At 37.6% G+C, this 23,779-nt stretch overlaps 1 protein-coding gene across 2 annotated transcripts in view; it reads right to left on the bottom strand.

The window, feature by feature from the left end:
• The window catches only part of LOC129772856 (protein ultraspiracle), a 124,036-nt gene that overhangs the window by 32,901 nt on the left and 67,356 nt on the right, over window positions 1-23,779 (bottom strand). Inside the window, exons 1-2 of one of the 2 annotated variants that reach the window (XM_055776371.1) lie at window positions 22,885-23,326; window positions 8,527-8,863 (exon numbers count right to left, since the gene is read on the bottom strand). In XM_055776371.1, the coding sequence (XP_055632346.1) occupies window positions 8,527-8,620 (94 nt within the window). In that variant the 5' untranslated portion in view covers window positions 8,621-8,863; window positions 22,885-23,326. Of the gene's footprint in view, window positions 1-2,924; window positions 3,086-8,526; window positions 8,864-22,884; window positions 23,327-23,779 lie in introns of those variants that run through there. The other variant, XM_055776372.1, reaches the window with a different exon arrangement.

Here is a 23,779-nt window from a genome sequence, read left to right as displayed (position 1 = left end):
GAATTGGGTTAAAGGATAATAGAGCGCAGACTCTTTTTGATGTAGACAATTAAGCTGGAAGGATTGCTACGCATTATTGAATACTGTTTGAAAGGCGATTTAGGGATATTCAAATGCGGCTATTGGAATCTATTCAATTGGCTATTTGTCTGCATGATTTATGGCCCTTTTTGTTATAAACTATATCGATATATATTGATATATTGCCCTATTGTCATGCTATCAGTATAAATCGAATCGCCTTTTATTGACGGTTATGAAATTGAGAATTAGGATTGAACACAAGGTAAGGCTCAAAATTTGTCCCATTCACCGGCACAACTCAGATACGCATGCACAACATAACAATATTACTTTCAAGGTACGGAATTCGTGCTCCAGATCCTCTAAATTCCAATCGTACAACCCTAGAAACGCTTCCAATACAACGCTGGAAAGAGGAGAGCAGGGCAATAACAGAAGCATGCATGAAGCACAAAACTGTATTTCACAGATACGTTTTGTTTTGTTTACAATCATAGCAAGAGATACATCTCAAGTGATTTCAATTAATAACACTGCGCGAAAAAAGCAAGAAATTTCACACGCGGAAAAAATCTGTATCAATCTGTACTGTATGACGAAAATCTGTAATCTGTACCGAAATTAACGAAAAAATCTGTATCTTTCCAGATAAATCTGTACGTGTGGCAACAATGTTCACAACGCCTGGCACGATGAGCTTATATACATGTTTTGTCCATTAAATTTTCCACTGTATCTGGTAAAATCAAACGCAGCACCTTCAAGAAAGGTCGATAATGGTATCATTGAGAGGATGCCTCTTAGACACATTTCACATCCCAACAGGAGCAGGGTAGCCTGCTGGGCTCTTTGCTGTACAACATTTAGAGCTCCAACATTCCACTGGCCCATATAACGCGTCTTTGATGATGCGCAAACGATTTACACCGTTCCTCAAATTATTTGATCTGACGGTAGATTATGTCGACCATAAAATGAACGAAGATAGCGATGAGAGATTTGCAATTTGATATTTATTTCCGACCGCATTTTTTTTTCAGAGAAAGGTACGAAACTCCTGATTCATATTCCAGACTCATGTTCAAGGTTTCGATATATCAAAGTCATTTGAGGCTCTCGGTTTAAAACTCTGCCTAAAACGAACTCAAATCGCGAACCGAAAAGCTCGGCTTGCACTTGTGGTCCTTATGACATTTCAACGCGGTTGCTGGTCTTCTGATGATTGCTTTGAGGCATTCGAATCGTTTATGTTCCTTTATATTTTTTACATACGCGCGCCACACGGTATTTCTAGATAAATTCAACACTACAAAAAACTTACATGCGGTTCACAATGAATTTTCTAAGTTACTAAGTTAGAATTTCAATTTTGGTTATCTGTGCAGAACCTATTAAAAAATATTTTCATCAAGAGCTTGTCCTTTCCTATTTTCGCTCTTTTTTTCCAGTGCTATGAAGCGAGAACAAGCGAATCAATCGAAGCAGAAAGGTCAAAAGCGTTCTCCATACCGGAGTCACTCTCGGAAAGGAATTCCACTGCAGTAAGTAATTCAACTTCTTGCTGTCAATTAAGCTTATCCAAACAAAAACACGAAAGATCACACCTAGAACAACATCGAAAAACAAACAGCGAAATAATCATATTACACTTTTTGCCAATCCTTGGTATGTTCACGCTGCTGGTTCTGTTTTCAGCAACATTAACAGAAAAAAACAAAGGATAGGTCCCTCGGTCACCCACAAGGCCAACATTACTTACACATTTGTCCCAAACAACCAGTTGCGTCAGCAAAATTGTCCCTCAATTCATCCCCCAGGAACAACGAGAGTCCTTGGAAACATTAACAAGGAGAGCAAGCAAGTCAATCGAGAAAAAATTGACTAAGGTCATGAAGGTTGTTAGAGATCGATAAATGCTATATACGTCCACCATTCGGTGGTATTACGCAGGTCCTCGGAGGGTGGTGGTCCGGGTTGGGAAAGGAAAACTTTTCTCTCTTACTCAATGTGTTGAACACTGCGCTGCCTTGCTATGTATTTCACGATATCTCCCCTGAATTCGGAAGGGGAAGTTGCATTAAAGAATTTGGGTACACACAGGTTGATGGATATAGAAGCATTGCATATCGAACATGAGCGACACAACCGCGCATGTCTGCTCTCGCAAATGTTATGTGCAGTTATTTTTGTGTTTTCGCCAACATCATCATCATAATTGTCATTGTTTGGGTGGATGAGTAGAGCGTTGATACATCGGGGCCGCGGTAGACACATGGCCCTTACAAATCGCTCCGATTCGCTCTTGTGAGATTCGCAGTAAATATCCCATCTCTCATTGCTTGAATCGACGAACGCGTGATACACGATGAGCATCTTTATTTCATCAAAAATGAACGAGTAAACAGTTGTTATATTGCTCTGCTTGTCGAACTGCAATTTGTACATCGAAACATCAATACAGATGCCGATGCAGTTTGTTTTCTCCTTCTCTATATTGCCAGTACATAAACCGCCAATGTGAATTTGAACACATAACTGTGGATGCATGATAAGAACGATTTTCAGTGAGCGAACCGCGAACATCGAAAATTCGCCATTTAAGCCCTAACCAGTGTCAAGGTTTTTCCACCAGCCATTTGGCGCGTCTCGCGATTTCGATCCAAAAGCCGCTACATTGTGTGGGTCTATTCCATCGCTGTACCGACAATCTGTTTTTTTTTACAATTTTCACTTTTCGCTTGATGCACATCAGTGAAAACCAAACACAACCAATATGGAGCTCCCGTAGAAGATGTTCCACCAACCATTCTCCCTCGTTGTTACTTCAGCTTTTATTTTCAACGATGGAATGTTGTTGATGCTCTCGATGCAGGCTGGCTTATATGGTGGTGGTGGCTTACCGTACAGGAAAAACTGGAGCAAAATAAGTTGTAACTATCTGCAGTTTTCCATCTCCCGTTGTCGAAAGTGTATACGTTTTGCATTCTTCGTCGAGTTCCGGAACATACGCTCATACGGATGATAATGTTATGCCTCAGAAGATGAAGATGTTGAAACATACCTGAAATGAATAGAAATGAGAAGGCGTTGTAGTGGCATGGTTGAAATAAAAATGCGTTTACGTTTCATCATGAAGTGTATAGAGAACAAGACGTAAGATCAGAACTGACCGCGCATTGCTCGATGTACCAAACATGTGATGGTTTGTTCGGATTTTTTCTACCCAAAACCCACGGTCGGAAGAATTACTTTTTCAAAGTACAGAGGTTGGCCAAATTATTATACTCGAACTAAGAAATAAAATTATCAAAGATTCTAGCTCAGAACAAAAATGAAATCTCTTGTTTATCAGAACAAGAACAGAACAGAATAGAACATTATCACGAGAAGGCATAATTTTTTATAATCCTCTCGTACTCACGCGCAAAATATTCAGGTGACTAAAAGCTAAATTGGAACGACCAACTGGAGTATGCAATATCTAAAGTCCAGACTGCTCTCGGGAAGAAGTGGGGACTAAAACCGAAAATGATTCACTGGATTTACTCGGTAATGGTGAGACCCAGACTAACATATGCTTCGCTTGTGTGATGGCCTAAAACTACACGAATCACAGTTGAGAAAAAGCTCGATAAACTACAACGTCTGGCATGCTTATCAATAATGCAATGCCCAGCGCACCCTCCAAAGCCCTAGATGCTCTTTTATACCTTCTACCCTTGCACCAATATGTGCAACTTGAAGCGAAAAAAGGGGCTTTTAGGCTGAAACGTGTAAAACATTTTCTAGAAGGAGACCTCACAGGGCATTTACACATCCTGGAAAATTTCCAACTGAACACTACAGTAAGTATGAATGAAGACTGGATGGAAACAAAGATTAACTTCAGTGTTCACTCCAAAAAGTGATTGAATTCAATCGCAGCAAATGGGAGGAAGGTGGTCCTAAAACTCGTCCAGGATCCGTCGTGTTTTATACCGAAAATAACATATGATTTAGATGACAAAAAAAACGAGATGACAGTAGATCTCGATATTTCATGCAATTTGATGACATTTTGCATCAACATTTTTTTTCAAAACTCCGATTTCATGCACTCTCCCCTTGACTGATTTTTGGGATTTCGAAAGACTGAAACTTTGGCGTCATTGCGACAACAGGAAATAATGTCCGGTTGAGCTAAAATGTTGTATAGTGTATTTTTTCGAGAGAATCAATTATTTTTCAGGAAGTCCCATTCGTAAATTTGAGATGACCATTTTCATTGGCACTATAATGCACATCGTTGCTCATGAATTTGTTTTTAAACCGTGATAAATAATAGTTTGGCAAACAAGTTTTATTAAATCAATTCTGCGATAATTCTGTAACATCGAAATTAGACATCTTTTAAGAATCCAATAAATCAAAGGACTATCCAAGCGTATTAAAATTTTTATCACTTATTTTGTATCCTTGGCAACAATCTCAACACTCCTACCCCAATTTTTCTTTTTCCTTACTGCGTCCTTGATTATTCGCATGACCATACACTGGAGTCGCTTTTTCGCGGGAGATATGTTCCGCCTAAACAAAAACCTAAAAAGAAAACCGTGAAACAAACGCGTAAATTCCAAAATATGCGTAAAAAAAACAGCGTAAATTCCAAAATCCACGTAAAAATAAGCCGGGTAGTCTTCCAAATCCGTGTAACAATCTAACAAACAACGAATTATAAGTTTAAAATGCAACCCATATTCTAACAATTGATTTACTGTTTTTTTTTGCATGCTACAATCATGATATCTGTATCTCCTTTTATTTGTCAGCTACTAATCAGTGATACAATACAAACTTATTTGCTGAAAAGTCACATCCATTAGCATATTGTATTTATACGCGTTTGATATGTGTCGCGTAAAAAACCGCGCGAAATAAAACCGCGTAAAAAGCGACTTCAGTGTATTATATATGACTCACTGTGCATAACCGGATTCAAACATACTAAACGGGCCCTGCTCATCCTAGCTATATCCATGTTTCATTAAATTATAATATTAGGTATGTTCAAATATTCAATCAAAGTATTCATTTAAAGTTGGTATTTTCAACGTAAATAAATCTACTGCGGATAATCGAAACTAGTTGTATGGAACAACCCCTATTCCAGCACCTCCTCTTCCTAGCTACGTTCAATTATGTTCAAATAATCATATTTATAAAGTATATTAACAAATTAATTAAAATTTCTGATAAAAATCAAAACTTAAATGCTCCGAATAATCGAATTCCGGATAATCGAGTCCGAACTGTATTGCTATTGTGTACTTTTTTGGCGTTATTAGTATTTATTTGAAGAAAAAAAACATATATGGTTCAGTGACTATTAACATCTAATTCTGCCTACTCAAAACAGTGTAATTTTTGATACTCCAACACAAATAACGAAATTCGACTTTCTTACTATTATTAACTAAAAAAACTCTGGGGATAACAGACTGTCGCCATCTTACAAGTCATCTCCTGTCCTTTGATTCTGAATGTGAAATAATTCTGCATACGCATCGAACGAATAAGGAATCCAGACCATGGAGTAGAGAGCAGTGTTGCCACATGTACAGATTTATCTGGAATGTTCCAGATTTTTTCGATTTTTTCGGTGCAGATTATGTGCGGTACAGATTATGTGCGGTACAGATTACAGATTTTGTCCTGAAATACAGATAGGTACAGATTTTTCGATTGTTAAATTTATAACACGAGGGACTGGTCGAGCAGATGAGAAAGAGTTTCGATTTCAATTATTAGACCCTCAAGATTACTACAATGTTAAATTAATTTTCAAATATTCTAACAACAAAACTAAGTAAATTATATCTATATATATCAAAACTGTGTGCATATATTATAAATTATCATAGTAATTTATTTTCTCGTTGAAAAAAATCTCGAAAATCACATACTTTTTATGGTGTTCCTTAAAGCTTTGCTGAAAATTTAATTTAATTGCAATGAACCCAATCCTAATTTGAAATTCAAAATTAAGAATACATTAACAAAATAAGCCACATGTTACATGCATTTTTCTTGTGAATGACAATATTTTTTTAGTTTTCTCCAAGCGTTCTTGTTATATTCATCCATTCCGTCCAGGGCAATCTGTTTTTCGCATGTATTTAGTTCAGGTGCCCTTCATTCGTTCCCAACAGTTCGCTCTCAATCAGTTCATTCAGCATCAATTCATATGACCTTGTTATGAAAAAGGACGATCGTTTGTTCAATCTTTTTGATTAACTTGATCACAATAATGCCCAAATTGTACGCAAACAATTTGTTTGTTGCTCTTACCTCACAAAGCAAGCAGCGAGTAAAATATAAAATGCATACCTTCCTTATTCGTTGAATTGTTTACTTGTTTTACTGTCTTCATTGTTTGTGTGTTATTCCAAAAAAAATCCAATCTAATGGTATATAATATAACATATATCGCAATAACGATTTTGCATAGTATGTATTTGAAATCCCTTGATTTACCGTTAAATTTTTCGTAGAGTGGGCCACCCATAAAGAAATCAACGACGTCCTACGTCAAAAAATTTCGAAATTCTGTCAAATATATACCGGGAATATGTGTATTGAAGAAAATGCTTTGTTCATCATCTAAATTTATATTAGCGCTCTCAAAACAGGCCCCTTCTGAAGCAATACACTTTTTCCGACGAACAATCCAGTCATCGAAAAACTTTTTGTAGCTGTATTTAGGAATTTCCTGTATTCAGCAAATTCGTTTTTATGTTTTCAATACTATCAAAACGGGACCCACCAAGCGGTAATTTTAATTTCGGAAACTAGAAATGAAAAGTCACACGGGTCATATCTGGAGAGTTATTATGCATTGGGTGAACGTGGAGTCAGAATTTGATCGTTCAAGTATGTTTTCAGCCACTTAATCAAGCGATGAAATTTTTGGAGAAAATTGAGTCCTTTTGGCACTAGCCGTGCTGCGATTTTTCTCATGCCCAAAACAGCAGCGGTCTCGTGTGAGATATTTACTTCACGGGTTAGCTCTCTCAAACTTAAATAATGATTTTCGAGCACAATTCCTTTTTATTTGTAGATGCTTTCGTCAGATGAAGAGGGTGATGGTCGTTCTTGACGTGGCAAAACATTCTCCAACGGCCTAAAACCCGGACAGCCGTGCCATGGTTCATTGAACAGAGACTTCAGATTCTAAATGAGCCACCTTATTTACCTGATCGAAAACCGATCGAGAACCTATGGGGAGTTATCTTACGGAGAGAAAATGCAGCAAACAAATAGAGAGGGAGTGCACAATGATGCACCGAACGAATTTCAGTGGAAATTTGCAACTAGAACACGACAGTTATTCTCTAGACAAAAACTGTCTTCGACAAAGTTCTTACATATGATGAAGCGCTCATTTCAATGTTGTAAAAAACAGGGTGACCAATACAATAAAAAATCTAACTTGCTTATCTTTATAGATAGAGATAAATATAGTTCGACAATGTTGCAACTTTTTCAAACGAAGTTTTTTTCTATCTTCAATACAACCAATTCAGCACTTTTGTTCTAAGTTACATTACGGTCACCATGAAAAAAAAGTTTTTTGTTCTATTTTTTATTTTTCAAATCCTACATGCAAACTGTCTTCAGCCGGTCTTCAGAGCTTACCAAAACAAATATTTTGCAATGCAAAACTTGTCAATATCTTAATCCAACTCGAAGTTATCAATATTTTCCCCCAAAAATACGCCCTTTTTATTTGTTTGCCGTTCTTTCTAGGGCAAACATAAAAATCTTTTTTGACGACACTCAGAAGGGAATATTTAATTCTCATTACACTCATCATATCATCATGTGTAACAACTTTATCGAAGACAGTTTTTGTTAAGAGAATAACTGTTGAGCAAATTTCCACTTGAATTCGTTCCCTAGACCATTGCGGAATGTTGAAAAGCTTAAACCAGCAGTTTTCTCTCTGTGGTACGAGATACAAATTTCAGCAAAAGATACAGATACGAGATACAAGTTGTGAGCTGGTTGAGTACTTAGGATGACCTATGAATTATAAACTTATTGTAATTCATACGAAAGTTATGAAAACTAACATCAATTTCGTATGAAACCAAGTGGAAAATTATCACTCCATAGTTTTCCACTTTTCCACTTGATTCAAAATTATGAAATTTATGTTTTTTGTATTTGTTTGTTTCCGGTTCGGGCCTGAACAAAAGAATAAAGTTAAAGTGGTCTGTTTTATAAGCAAAGATAGTTGCTATACCCTAATCTATATACATCATTTCAGCCGAGTTCTTGCATATCCCTGCAAACTCAAGAAAAATAAGTGATTCTAACGTCATGAAACATAGTGTATAGCGAATAATTGTGTCATCCGTTTACATTCTATTGTTGGTCGAATAGCTTGAGAACGGTTCTTTCCTAGAATTTATATATCAGGTGGGAAATTTAGCTTCATAATTTTCTCCCAATAGTACATACCTGCTAGCCCTGCCAAGGGCAACGTACGATCCCATCGGCCCTGCGCCTGAATGATCGCCGCCACTGAAAGCATCGGTTTATCCTTTTTCAGCATTGTGAAACCAGCTACCTCGGGCTGATCGAAGTTACCGAAAAAAAACCGGTAGCTTCTGTGTCACCTCTGAAGATAGACGAATTGGAACTAACACAAACACTGTGTCCTACGGATACAGAAACTTTTCTCACATTTCATAGATGCACTTTTGTGGGAATGTGTCTTTCACACAAGAGCTGCTAAAGTAGTCGGCATGTGTTCTCGTTTGTTTACACTGGAGCTCATTATAACTCTCCCGTTATTCTATAGGAATACATTGATTGATTTCTGTACAAAGTTTATACAGATAGTAGGCTTACTAAGAAACAGAGCATTTCAACTGATCGGATTTCGAGCTGAAATGAAGCTACTTATACACAAACCCACACCCAATCCCACAACGGAACCGCTATCGGAACGCCCGCCAACCAGCAACGGTTTCACTGCAAAATTCCCCACGCGACTGCCGCTCAATTGCATAAAATTGGATGATTTATTACCATCACGCTCTCCCCCGCCTGGTTTACGACTCGGGACTACGGGGTGGGATACTGATAACCGCCCCACGTCATACAGCAGAGAGTAGCGGCGGTCAGAGGACCGAGCGACGGGGATTACATGCAGCAGACAACCTTCGGGAGAACACACACCAAAAGTGCAGTGTAGCTTCCCGGCGGAATTGGGTTAACTGACGTGATGACCCTGAGACAGATGATGCCGATGATGACGATGACTGTGGCGGCGGCGGCGATATGCCAAACTGATTGACACCATGTGCGAATGTTCGAAGGGAAGGTGGGGGGCAACTTTCCGTGCTGGAGGGTTAGGCTTTATTTGCACACTTTTTGTGGCCTATCGTTATTTCTTATCAATGCTGTTTTGTCTCGCGAGGGAGTGGAACAAAGACAGTTCCGTGATTGGGGAGTGATTAGGCTCTTAAAAGGCGATTATGAATGAGCGAGTTGTTGCATGCATGACATGTATATTCGAGGTGTTATTAAGAGTGGCCGAAGTGGTTTCCTTGCGTTTTCAATTTCATCCAATCTATGTATTAATAATGTTTATGGTTTGAATAAATAAGATGTCTCGATGATTTTAAATTTTATTCCCATATTGCTCATGACAAAACAGAATTATTGCAACAATACACCCAGGTTTTTACCCGTTTTTACGAGTTTTTTTTGCGCGGATTTTCCAATTAATGCGTTTTTTTCGCGGATTTTCCAATTAACGCGGTTTTTTACGAGTTTACGAGTTTTTTAATACCAGTGCAAAATGGTCCAGGAAATGCATTTAAGTGGAAATTAGCATTTAGAGCTCGACAGTTATTCTCTAGACAAAAACTGTCTTCGACAAAGTTGTTGCATATGATACTGCGCTCATTTTCATGTTGCCAAAAATAGGGTGACCAACATTTTCGATGAAATAAAAAATACAACTTTCTTATCTCTATAGATAGAGATAAGCATAATTCGACAATGCTGTAGTCCCAGTTATTTGAGACATCTTTGTAGAACCACATTTTTTTCTATCTCTTGAAATAACAGATATAGCGCATTTTTTCTGAATTGCGTTGGAGTCACAATTAAAAAACTGTTTTTTGCTATAACTTTTATAATTCAAATTCTTCATACAAACTGTCTTCCAAAGACTTTTAGAACATACTGATACAAACATTTTTCGATGTAGAACTTGTCAATATCTCAACTTCACTCAAAGTTATTGATATTTCTTCCCAAAAAATACGCTCTCTTCAATTGCTCGCCATTCCTTCTGGGGCAAACATAAACAAAGTTTATTGGCGGCAATTGAAAGAACGGAGTTCACTCTACATAATGTGTGATTTTCAAAACTATGTTATTTTTTGTGTTTGAGTAAATTAAAATTGAAATCATGAGTTTTTGGGTGAGAAGCCATCAATAACATTGAGTAGGATTAGGACATTGACAAGTTCTGCACCGCAAAATGTTGGTCTTGGTAAGCTCTAAAAGTCGTACGAAGACAACTTTGATATAGAATTCGAAATGTAAAAGTTGGAGTACTGACACAGGTATAAGCAAACGAGATCGGTTGAATGCTTGACGTAAAAAAAGAAGTTTTTTTTTGATTTGAGAAGAAAAGAATAAAAGGTTATATACAATTTAATTCAATTTATAGAAGTGTCCAATAGTTTCTGAAGTGATTTATGATTTATATTTAATTAATACTATACTATAGCTGTCGTAGGTAGATAAAACAAATTATTATTACGTACGATTTCCTAAAGATTTAACTATGTTTCCACAATTGAATTAACCTTAAAAAAGCCTATTCAATACATTTTAAAAGTAAGTTCCCTCCTATTCTAATTAAGTACCAATATTCATCAAATTGAAATCCATGATTAGGACCCTTAAAGGGGAATTCAGGATATTCGTTCAGAGAGTAATAAGGCTTGAAGCCGTACCGAATTTGTAAGTTCCTACATACGATAGACTTATACAATTTGTAATTATTATTCAGTAAATTTCTACCTTGAAGCATTACGCTAAAAAGAATCGGCGTTTGAGTTTATTCCCGAATATCGATTCGCTAAATCGATTATACTAAAAGATAGAAACAAGCTTTGTTCTTCAAAGTTGATTACAATAATTTGGGCTACAATATTGTCTAACTATGTTTTTCTCTATCTCTATAGATAAGAAAGTTAGATTTTTTTATTTCATCGACAATTTTGGTCACTCTATTTTTGAAAGCATAAAAATGAGCGCTCTATCATATGTAACAATTTTGTCGAAGACAGTTTATGTCTAAAGAATAAATATCTCCCACAGAGTTGTTTTTTAACTAAGTTGCATTGGGGTAACCATGAAAAAACCAGTCATTTTACTCTAACTTTTATATTTAAAATTCTACATCAAAGTTGTCTTCGTACGACTTTTAGTGCTTATCAATACCAACATTTTGCGATGCAGAATTCGTCAATATCTTAATCCTGCTCAAAGCTATTGATGGGTTTTCACCCAAAAACTCATGATTTCAACTTTAATTTACTCAAATACAAAAAAATAACATATCTTTGAAAATCACATATTATATAGAGTGAAATTTGTTCTTTCAAATTCCGTCAACAAACATTATGTTTGCCCCAGAAAGAATGACAAGCAATTGAAGAGAGCGTATTTTTTGGGTTTGTATGTAGAATTTGAAATATAAAAGAGCAAAAAAAACATTTTTTTTAATGGTGACCCTAACGCAACTTAGAAAAAAGGCGCTATATGTTATTTCAAGAGATAAAACAAAACTTTGTTCTATAAAAAATATGTTTACCTCTACCTATAGAGATAAGAAAGTTAGATTTTTTATTTCATCGAAAATGAGTTACCCTATTTTTGGCAACATAAAAATGAGCGCTCTATCATATGTAACAAATTTGTCAAAGACAGTTTTTGTCTAGAGAATAACTGTCGAGCTCAAAATGCTATTTTCCACTTAAATGCATCTCCTGGACCATTGTGCAGTGCAATATCACATCTCTCCCTCAGCTCACATTTCTCTCTTATACTCCCTCAGAGCATATTACGGTAGTTAGTGCTTGTAACGGAGCTTAGCGCTTATGAAGGAAACTAGTGCCGCACCTTATCACGATTCTTAAGTGATTTTAGGTGTTGGGTAACGAGGAGCTCACCGGGCGGTACAACGAGACGGGGTTTTTACGGGCAGCGACTCGTGAATGTCTTTCCCTGTCTACTTAGCTCTGAACCGACCAACAGTGGTACTGTACGTGCATCGGCACTAGAGTGTACAAATCACAAGGGAATCTTCTAGCAACAACAGATGACCTCATTCGTGAGGAAAACCGAACTATAGCTACACCCAAACTAGCGTTGGCAGAAATGATGCCATTCCGTGTGTTGGAAGTCAAATGCGCAAATAATGAGCTGTTTTAAAAGCCTAAAAATGGTTTGTATGTATGCGTGCAGACATCTCTTTCTGTTTTCTTTTCTCATTTCATTTGGGATTGTGCAAAAAAAGTCCATACGACGTCAATTGGGATCGAACCAAGGCCGGCTGGAATGCAAAGCCATTTTACACGACCACGCTATCCACAAGGCTAATGATACTTCAGCAGTTGTTCAGCAAATACGTGACAATATTGCACCTGATTATAAAATGAAATTGGGAAGTGTTTTCTAAGAATAAAAAAGAAGCGCATGAAGGAGAGCAATATCTATCTCGGTCTGGGCCGTGTATGTGTCAAAGTATGCGGAAAGCTTAATTGTCTTTTGTTTCGCTTGCTCGTATCAATCTTATACTGCTGTATCATGTATATTATACAAATGCTTACCAGTATTTGTGAGTCATGACATTTTCTGTTATGTTATGTCTCATTTTATGTCATGAATCGGGATGACAAAACATGAGCTAAAAATCAATTTTGGGTGTACCAGTAACCAACGAAATTGCAGGAAAAAACTACGGACTATCGGAAGCGAACAAAAGTCAACTTTTTACTTCCGTTTTACGTAAGGATAGTCCCGTTTGATATCTATCATTAGGTGACATGGTTTTTTTACGCGGATTTTCCAACTAACGCGGTTTTCTCCGTGGTACCTATCCCCCGCGTAAAAAAAACCTGGATGTATATTAATGTATTTAAAAAATTTCTAAAGTTCTGGGCAAATATGTCCGGGAAATATTTCGCCGTACTTCACATTGAACAATTGACTGATACCACATGAAAAAGGTCAGTTTTTTCCATTGTGGTCATGTCATCAGCATTCGAACAAATGCCTAATATTAATCGATTGGTAGTAATTACGGAAGTTCGGAAGATTGTCTGTCCTAAGAAATCTCGAAATAGGAATAGGAATAGGAATAGGAATAGGAATAGGAATAGGAATAGGAATAGGAATAGGAATAGGAATAGGATTAGGAATAGGAATAGGAATAGGATTAGGAATAGGAATAGGAATAGGATTAGGAATAGAATTAGGAATAGGAATAGGAATTAAACCTGGAAAGGATCCTTCATCTCTGAACGGCCTTATCGTAACAAGTGCAGCCTGATTCAATATACAACCACCTGCATTTTTATTCTATCAAAATTCCTCAAGAACGGATCTTCACGAATCATCCGGTAACATATCATATGAGTTTTGGTAAGAAGTTCGTTAACATTTTTTCACAAATCTGGTCTTCTTCAACGAATCTGCTCTTATACTGTAATCTTCTCAGCGATTCGGCAGACAAAATTTGAATTTCAGTATAAAATTCGAGACAAATTCCTTCGCAAGACCCAATCGAGCACTGTAAACAAACAAAATGACATAATTCCGATAAACTCTCAAATGATCAATGATTTGGTTTTGGTGTTTTTTAGCAGAATGTACGAACGAACAATATTCGTGCGATGTAAACAAACAAAATGACATAATTCCGATAAACTCTCAAATGATCAATGATTTGGTTTTGGTGTTTTTTAGCAGAATGTACGAACGAACAATATTCGTGCGATGTTTTGCTCAAAAAGCCAGCAAGGGTCAAACAACCTAAGCAACGAATTCATGCGTCATTTCAGATGAAAGTACTCACATTTCTACTCAGATCAATCATCCCAAAATCCAACCCTACCATGACTTCGAAAGTATGCGTATGCAAAAATAACCACTATTGGCCCTCAACAACAGCTTTGGTTCACGATGATCGCTAGCGAACAAAGCCATCGCATGGGGAAAAAAAAGTTGAATCATTACACCATAGAAAAAAAAACTAATTCGCGAGATTTGAAGCGATTTTCAAGGCCACACTTACGCGAAGCTAGAGCTGAGGCAGCGAAGGAACAATGTTCGACAATGGAGAAAAGTTACAAAAAAAAAGTTCGCTAAATACGGCATGCAGCCGTGGTTCGCGTTTAGCGTATACCATATAAAGAGTAGCTTCGAGAACATGTCCGCATGAGAGACATTCAAGCGGGTAATCAATTTGGTTAGAGGTTATTATTGTTTGGAATTCATTGGGAGAACTCAACAAGTCGAATATCAAACTTTTAATAAAACGTTGTTGTATTTTACGGCTTTACAATTGTAGATTATAGCTACAGATTCTCCTAAATGTGAAATGTTAAAAAATTAAAATTTAGCTCTATTCCGATTGATCTCGAAAACAACGGTAGGGTTTACATAGTGTAAAAATAAACACCGGGCTGTTAAATACTGCAACCTATCGTCGTATTAGCACTCACGTGCTGAAACAACATCATTTCCGAATGATATCGGCGCACAGTGGTCCAAAACGCAATACACTTTTTCCAACGAACAATCCTGTCATCGATCCCGTTTTGAAGGAAAAATATGCAAAAGTTACACCCATATCTCGTCGCCAGTAATTATGTGTTGGATGAACGTGGGATTAGAATTTGATCGTTCAAGCATGTCTCCAGTCACTTGATTGCGATGAAATTTTTGAAGAAAATCGAGCTCATTTAGTACTAGTCATGCTGCGATATTTCTTATGTAAAATAAAACATCCAAAATATGACGGACGGTCTCGTGAGAGATATGTAATTCATGGGCTAGCTGTCTCATACTTAAATGACAATTCCCGAGCCGCATTTCTTTTATTTGGTTGATGTTCTAATCAGTTGAATAGGTAGATGGTCTTCCTTCTTCGTCATCTCTTCTCGACCGCCTTCGAGTGTACTTTTCATACACCTGTGTTTTCAACATAGTTGAGTCTACAAATGTATTCTGCAACCTTTTCAATGTTTCAGCACAAAAAATTTTGTACGCCACACAAAATTTCACACAATATCTTTGACCAGTAGAATTATCCGTATCAAAAAACACCGAGCCAGATAAACTTAACCTGTTCTTAATGACGCTGTAAACAAACTAAATGACAGATCGCGTTTAAAATTGACATTAAGACTAACGTAAAAAAGATTTAGTACCAACTTTAAAAAAATAAAAATGTTCAGGGGATTTCAGATTTAAAATTACAAATTCCCGGTATATATTTGACAGAATGTATGATGAGTGGTATTCGAAGAAAAATTCGAGATTCCATCAAAACCAAATCGAAATGATTTTTTCGCTATCTTTCTTTCGAAGTGCATAAAATAGTTATACTAAGTGATAGACAATATCATCCTACAACAGATATTTCAACCGCAATTCAATCATGTTCGCGTAATTGAAGCTTTGAATCACTGTGCATCGCGACCAATACGTTCTCTTTGGTTACACAGCTAACTTTTTCATGCTCCAAGACAATCCTGTTTCAATCCAATCTGATTTACCTTGCGACTAGGTTATTTATCCGGAGCTACATGTTTTGTTTCATTCTGATACCCCAAACTGAACTCGCGTGGATGGCTATCTCCATATTTCTATTTTGTAACAACGAAATGAGGAAAGCTACCCATAAGTGACCCCATAAACTGCTGTATTCCATCTTCACATTCAAAAAAAATCAAACCAATCAATACTGAGCGGCAGCGGTTCCTTATAGTTCCGCCATCCGCTAAACCTCTGTACGGAATCAATCGAGTGGACAACCAAACTTGCCGGCACCGAGCGAGATTTGCATGCAACACAATCAGTGAGAAAATAATGTGTAGGAGGGGGAGAGGTCTGTATACGGTGCACGCCTCTGTGGTTGTTTCCAACCACGGCGAAATATATTATTGGGTTGCAGCTTTGTTGGCGATCCGTGTATGTGCAGCAGCTATTCCAGTAGCGGAGAATGGAAATGGTAACAGCCGCGGGGGTACTAAGGGTGCCCCAGTAGTACATACGCGTTCGCGACAAGGTCATCCAGACGCGACGCCGTCCCGTTCCTCGTGTGTCGACTGGATACTTACGGAGAAAGAGTGGACACGGAAGAATTAGGTTCGTTGTTGTGATAATCGAAAATAATCCGAATATGACAATCTTTTGGAATCGGACGAAATCAATAAAGACCTCAACATATTCTGACATTTAAATAGGAATTGAACGGTCCCAGATTCGATCGATCTTAATGAGAGGGAATCGATTCCAACGCTCATTTAAGAAAAAAGTGTTTAAAAAAATTGTGTTTCGAGAGTCCCTTGAAATAACTCTGATCGAAATACTACAAAATTTAATACAATAAACGTTTAGTTGATATACATATATAATAGCATGAGATACATATAGTAAGTATACTACTATGACAGTCAAAAGGTGTCGTTAAAAATGTTTTATTCAGCTCTGAGAGGGCAATAGAAGCAACAGAGCGAATAGTCGTCAACGGATCAAATGTGGTTTGTGGCTGATCTTATGTTGATAGATTTACCAAAAGGGGAAAGGTCCCGCTTGCTTGTACGTGGAAATAATTGATGCCATTTTTAGCGGGCTCTTTTAAACGGGATTTATGGAGTAGTACACAATCATTCCATCAAATAGCGAGATTTGTTTCTGAGAACAGAAGTTTATCAGTTTGCGAAATAGACCTTTTGCTTTACACTAAATGAAAAAATGTCTACTTGGCTAACCCATTATGCCTAGCGTATGAAGTGTCATACCCTTTTTTGAAACTTTTGCTATTAACTTCTGAAACTAAACATTTCGACATATTTCGACGCTACAATGAAATAACACCTCAAACCGATGTGCGTGCAAGATCATCTGTCAGTTTCTGTCATTTTATCTATATTTCGCCTGGTGCAAAATTATGGCAAATGGAGACGAAAAAGTGAGCATACCAATTCAGTAAAAAATAGTAAAAATTTATGTATCTTGAGGCGAAAAAGTAAATAGTTATATCTTTCATTGGTAATTAGGGCTAAAATTTTCCAGTGAGGAATAATTACACAAGATTGAAGAAAAAATCGCGCAATCTTTGTTCAGTATAACTTGTTTTGTCCATCTCGTACAATATCCCGCAATAGGACAAAGAGCGAGGAAGAAGAATGAGTCATCCATCATCTGACAAATCGCACGAAAAACACAACATCTACGGAGAACATCTAGCAAAAACATGACTTTCTCAGTGTCTGAGATAGCAGGGAACACAACTTTTTTTCAAATGCATTCAACCAGTACACCGGTATAAAATATGCACCACAAGCTTAATTTGAATCATCATTTTCAAAACCACATTCACCTCCTTCCAGTCATAATTATGCACAAAATTCTTGTTCACTCGAACACAAACACTCAGCTAAAATCGGACGACAACAATTCAAAAATTGCAAGCAAAAATAATTAGTAATGCGACAATTTCACAGGAACTGCTCAAGCTACCAAACTGGCCGTCAAACGAATGAACATTAACAGGGAACAACAAAAAATCAAACGCCAGCAATATTTATATTGTTTTCGCGTTTTTCCAAAGTCCAATCGAGGAGCGCAAATTTTTACTAACATGTTCAGGCTCTTATTTACGAACTTCTCGACTGCGCTGCGTGCGCGAAGGATTATTTTGTCACACATCACTTTATTCCCCGGCAAGTTGCCGCTACTTTATTGCACTTTTTTCTGTGCTTGAATTTTTATTGCATCATTTCGCTTCACTTTTGTGTGCGTTTGTTATTTATTTACTCTTTGGTCTCCTGCCTCAGAGTCTTGCCTTGCCCCTCTGCCGAGCCAGTAGTCTGTTTTGCATATAAATTAAGAGCGGCCTCCTAGCTGGGGTAAGATGACGGCCCTACACATGTGTATTACTGCGACAGCGAAATTTTATCCAGTGGGTCGCGATGTGAATGAAAAATGTATCTCTTGTTTGTTTGATCCTTTTCTTACACCATCATCGGCGCACGAAGGAAAGGATTTGCATGTTCCCTAGTCGCAGTCCAGATGATACGGTCCAACGGTCAGCCGCTCATAGAATCTTGTTGCCGTTGATCATGAGGCAACATACCTACTCTAAAGGCTCTGAAAGCGCACAAGTTCGTGTAGTTTCCCCGAACAATGTCTCCAAACACTTGGGCATTTTTGGGCATTGTCTACAAATCGAACGACTGGTAGCAGAACGCTTTTTTTGATTTACAACGATACTACATCCCATTATGAAAATAGAATTTTTCCACAGCTTACAACTGACCTTACAAGTGATCTGCACATGGTACACTTCGAACGGATTCGGAATTAGGGATTTGAAGGCCCATAGTAAACACGACTTTCTCCGAATATACGACTTCGACATTCAGAAAGCTCGTCGAGCACACGGAGCTTGTTGAATCTACGCACAATGAATCCTGCTCCCTGTTTTTGCCGAGTATACCAGGTGTGTGAACATTAACCGATTTTTTTTTCGTGCCGCTTATGATCCGATGCAGAAATGACATTTTTTATACCTTGTCCAATGTGGTATACAATTCAGTGTCTGCAAACACTTTCGGATGCCTTCCACACTCCTCGTTTCTACATCAAAATTACCGCTCTTGAATTTTTGGAATCACATTGCAATTTGTCGAAAAGAATCCATGCCGTAGATTTCTATCAACATTCTATGCTAATTTTTCTAGTTTACAGGGTTGACAAATACTTGTAAACAATATCCATCCTAACTGTCAAAGTTTCTTCTCGATATGTAGTGAGTGGTGGAAAAATGGACCATAAAAGAAATCGACTTTTATCGCTGCATTTGCAAGGCTAAAACCTCACCAGTAGTGGCGGCTACAATACATGAAGGAATATGTCGGTCTTCAATATATCATACTCTACGGGGATAAAGGCAGCAAATATACTGGTTGTCCTGGTAGTGTTCGAACTCAAAAGTTAGTAGAGCACACGTGACCGCAGAACCATTAGGAATGTAATGGAGGAAAATTTGGGACTCAGATCGTTAAAAAACCTAGAGGGCACAGATTCTAGGAAGCAAACAGGAAAAACAAGGTTACTAAATGTAAGGAACTCCTCCGCTGATACTTTTTTCAGATGAATAGAATTTCTTCAGATTCACAATCCACAAAATGACAGAATCTACAAAGTATTTGTCTATTGTTTCTAGAGTAAGGTGTTGAAACCAACATCAATTACTACCTCATCAACATACCTAAAGACTTCATTCTTCATACCTAAAGACTTGTAGTTAGCCTCTTCGACAGATTTGAATCCATTGGGATTCTCGATTTGAGGCATAAAGCAAAAAAGATTCACGAACCCCATGGCAATGGGGATAGAACAATTCAAAGCTATCTTGCTAGAGTCAGATAGTACAATAAACAAGGAGCTTCGTTCCCAACCCAATAAATTTTTGTGTTTTCACGCAACTAGTATTGTCGATTTTGTTCATTTTGTCGTTTACGTCACCTATACAAACATGGGCAATATCGTTCCTCATGCCTCATAATTCAGATGTTTCGGTCGACCCAAGATGTTCAGAATATCCATACATTGTTCTGCGGCCATATTGAAGCCTGCATAACACACATTATTTTATTATTTTATAAGCATACAACAAATCATTTTCAACAAACTCTATGTGTTTTGATATATACATATCTAATATAACCATAAGTTCTGCTCGTGATTTCGTGACTACCAACAAATGAATTTAAAGCGAAAAAAAATTGATGAGTTATATTCAGGGTGTCGACTCAAAATCCAAAATAAAATTCCCTGTCTTTCCCTGATCTTCGAGTAATTTTTCATAAAAATTCCAGATGTAGACTGGTAATAAAATTTTCTGCTAGTTCTGTAGTTATAGTTCTTAAAACAAAATACAATGACATTTGTTAACGTATGTCGATATCTTCGAATAAATGAATTGTTTGTGATTGTTGATATTGAGTTAAACAACGACTTAGAAGCGTCGTAAAAATACGCAATTAAATTTTGAAGTGCAGTTCAAAGATAACTGTACAGAACGAGTAATTTTCATTTTGATTTGGATAATTTCACGAAACTGTTACGATCTTAACGAAGCATTTTTTTTCTTACAAACTTTTGACTCCTTTCTGTGTTTCTTTCTTACGACTTTTCTGAATGAGAATTTCGAACTCGTTGAATTAACTATCTCAACATTTTTATTAATGCTATCCTTTCAAAGTGAAACATAGTAACATAAACTTGTCGCATAGCACAACCGCCTCGTCACGCATGTTTCCAGAAAAACATTCGATGTTAACCCTTTCACTACGACCGTCGTCTATAGGTGAAATCCGCGCGATTTTTGTAAATTTATTTTTTCAGTGAACATTGTTTTCGTAATCTCACCAAAAATCATATAAAAAACTTCATAAACATTGGATCTTTTTCAGGGTTGTCAAATCAGTGTTCGTAAATTTAGGGTGATCCCGTGGCCGAGAGGTTAGCGTCATAACTAACATGCCGGGTGTTCGGGTTCGATTCCCGTTCTGGTCGGGGGAATTTTTCGTCAAAGAAATTTCCTCCGACTTGCACTGTGATCACGCGTATTCTAGAGCTTGCCACTCAGAATGCATTCAAGGCGTGTTATTTGGCATAGAAATCTCAACTAAGTACTAATAAAAATGACGGAAGTAACATTACGTTGAGACGGCGAAGTTCCTCTAGGAACGTTAGTGCCATTGAAGAAGAAGAAGAAATTTAGGGTAAGATGTTTCATAAGTTTGATCATTACAAAATAAGTGATCGCAAGTCATATTTACACCATCACATGCACTAGGCGGACAGTGAAAATTGTGACGAAATTGAACAGTGACATCAGGTCCAGCAAGATTTTGAATGAATGCAAGAGGTATGGTACGTTATTTTATGGGATTATTTTGTCAGCGGAGTTCTGCATGAATATATCAGTTGTTGAATTTTTAATAATAATTTTCAATTAATTTATTGAATTAAATGACGGTACAAGATGAATGTCCTGGAAAACAAAAAAAAATCTGACCTTTCATGTTTGTTTTATGTTCTTCATGCTAAAAATCAAAATAAAATGCGTTACATCTTTGAGTATAAATGTGAAATGTTTATTCATTGTTTAATGGAAAGACACTCATATAGAATAAGTAAATAAGTTGTAAAGAAACCCATTCGATTTTTCAAAGATAGATTCAGCAAAGATCGATTCTCTGGTACCGATTTAATCAGTAAATCGATCCTTACGCCGGAATTTCATTTCTTCCTTGATTTTCCCTGACATTGTTTGAAATCCCTGATATTCCCTGATTTTCAAGGTTTTTCATAGTAGTCGACACCCTGTATATCTATGTTACTAGGTTGACCTTAGATTACCGTTGGCTTAGTAGTTATTTGTTTGTATTGAATAAAGTGCCTCTGGCCCCCTCGAATTGCCCCTGGTCACCTTGCCACAGGCCGTTGGGTTTGAGCTCTGTGTTGGGGAAATCGTATCCCGCTGTTAATCTAGTTGCTCTTTTTGATCGGTACAATTTGAAGAGTACAAATCGTAGCAATCAAATCGTGGGATATAGAGCTTTTAGACAATGTTTGACAAATCACAATTATTCAATTGTTTATCTCAAGAAAAATAAAATTTTCTTCATTGTGAAAGGTGCGTAGAAATATTTCCTATCAGTTGATGCAAACTTCTTCGCAATCTATTAAGAAAAATGCTCGAATTATGTGCATACGAAATCTTTAATTTCGTTCACACATGTTCAGTGTTTAGATTTTCATTTTATGGGGGGGGGGTATATTTCCTGTTAGGAGTAGTCCTACGTCTGCAGACTGCATATATTACAATGTTCCTTCTTAACTTTCACCATGTTTCGCGAACCGATCAGTAGTTGTTCGGTTTCCTAGCTACGATGAAGTTCGATAAACCTTAGAATTTTGTAATCTTTCACCAAAAAAAAAATCGTAGAAATATGATCGTGTTTTTCTATGATTACACCAAAACCACGGATTCAATAGGTAAGCTCGATAGCCGTTTCGTTTATGTAGCAAACGTTGAGATTGCTCTACAGTGCATAAACGTAAGTATATATTGTAGAATGTTCAGTTACAGCTAAATCATCGCTTTGCAAAACTTATCCTTGCAGAATCAATTGGAAGAAAATTCTTCGATTGAATTTACACCCACCCTGATTGTTTGCACTGACTTACACATGTGAGAAAATATCACAGTCATGACCATATATTACATATTATCCATCTCCGTCGGCAGCTGACATTTAAACGATAAACATGTTCATCGTTATGGGGGCTATAGAAAACGCCGATCCTTCGCTTCGAAAGCATCCGAAAAGCTGCAATCCACATCAGACGAAAATTTGCTCTGTTTCACAGGATGCAACTACTACCAACCAGACGATATAATCGGTAGGCTAGACAGATGAGAACGAAATTCTTCGCACACCAACTGGAATCGCAGTAACGGCGGCGATTACAAAAACAAACCGTGAACACAGGGGCTCTGCTCTGGGTTTTTTTCGTTTTTATCTCTTCTACCCAAGTGATGTACTACTGTAGACTTTCGGCGATTGATAGTGAAATTATTCAGCTAGCAAAACATGCAAATCTCCGCGTTTTTCACTGCCACTCGGACGCACCCTTAGCACTCGCTATTCGCGAATTTGATCGGCGATTTGAGAGAAATCACAAACCACTCTTGCGGAACATTTGTTTTTTTTTCTCCTTTTGATTCCTTGAGAGCATTCATAAAACAAAAACTCCGCGATTGGACGGGCACTAGGCGATCAGATTCACGATCTTTTGGCGATCGAACTAGCCCGAGAACCTCTCGAAACTCTCCTTCTCTCCCGCGCGCGATCAACCCGAAAGGGATCTTGTGTGCAACCGTTTCGCGAACCGGCTGAAAGTGGACTAAAGTTTTGCACTGTGTTTTAGCTTGTTGATTGCTGCCTGCATTGGCAATACCACCAACACAAACTCTGCTGCTGCTGCTGCCGCTGGTGCGCGTGTCTTGTAGACAATTCAACGAGTTTCGCGCGCGCTATGTTGAAGAAGAGCACATCGAATATTTGTTAAATGCCATATATGAGTGCACTTCGCTTCATTCGGAAGAGCCCGAGAGAGAAAGAGGAGTCCAGCGAGCCAATATACAGACTACAAACATTTCCCGATAGCAGCAGAGAAGCGCGCGCACTCGCGCTGTTCTCATTATATGCACTTTTATATAAGTGCATACAACCAACTGCCACGAGCAGCAGCTCGTTTTGGTTGGTATAGTGGTGCTGTCACTGGGAATGTTTAGTCTCGCTGTCGGTGAATGATGAACACACGACGACGATGCGGCCAGTCATACGTGATGATGCTGCCGGAGATGAGCAAC

Source organism: Toxorhynchites rutilus, chromosome 3, assembly GCF_029784135.1.
Source record: "Toxorhynchites rutilus septentrionalis strain SRP chromosome 3, ASM2978413v1, whole genome shotgun sequence".
NCBI classification, from domain to species: domain Eukaryota; kingdom Metazoa; phylum Arthropoda; class Insecta; order Diptera; family Culicidae; genus Toxorhynchites; species Toxorhynchites rutilus.
This window is presented reverse-complemented; position numbering and strand designations above follow the sequence as displayed.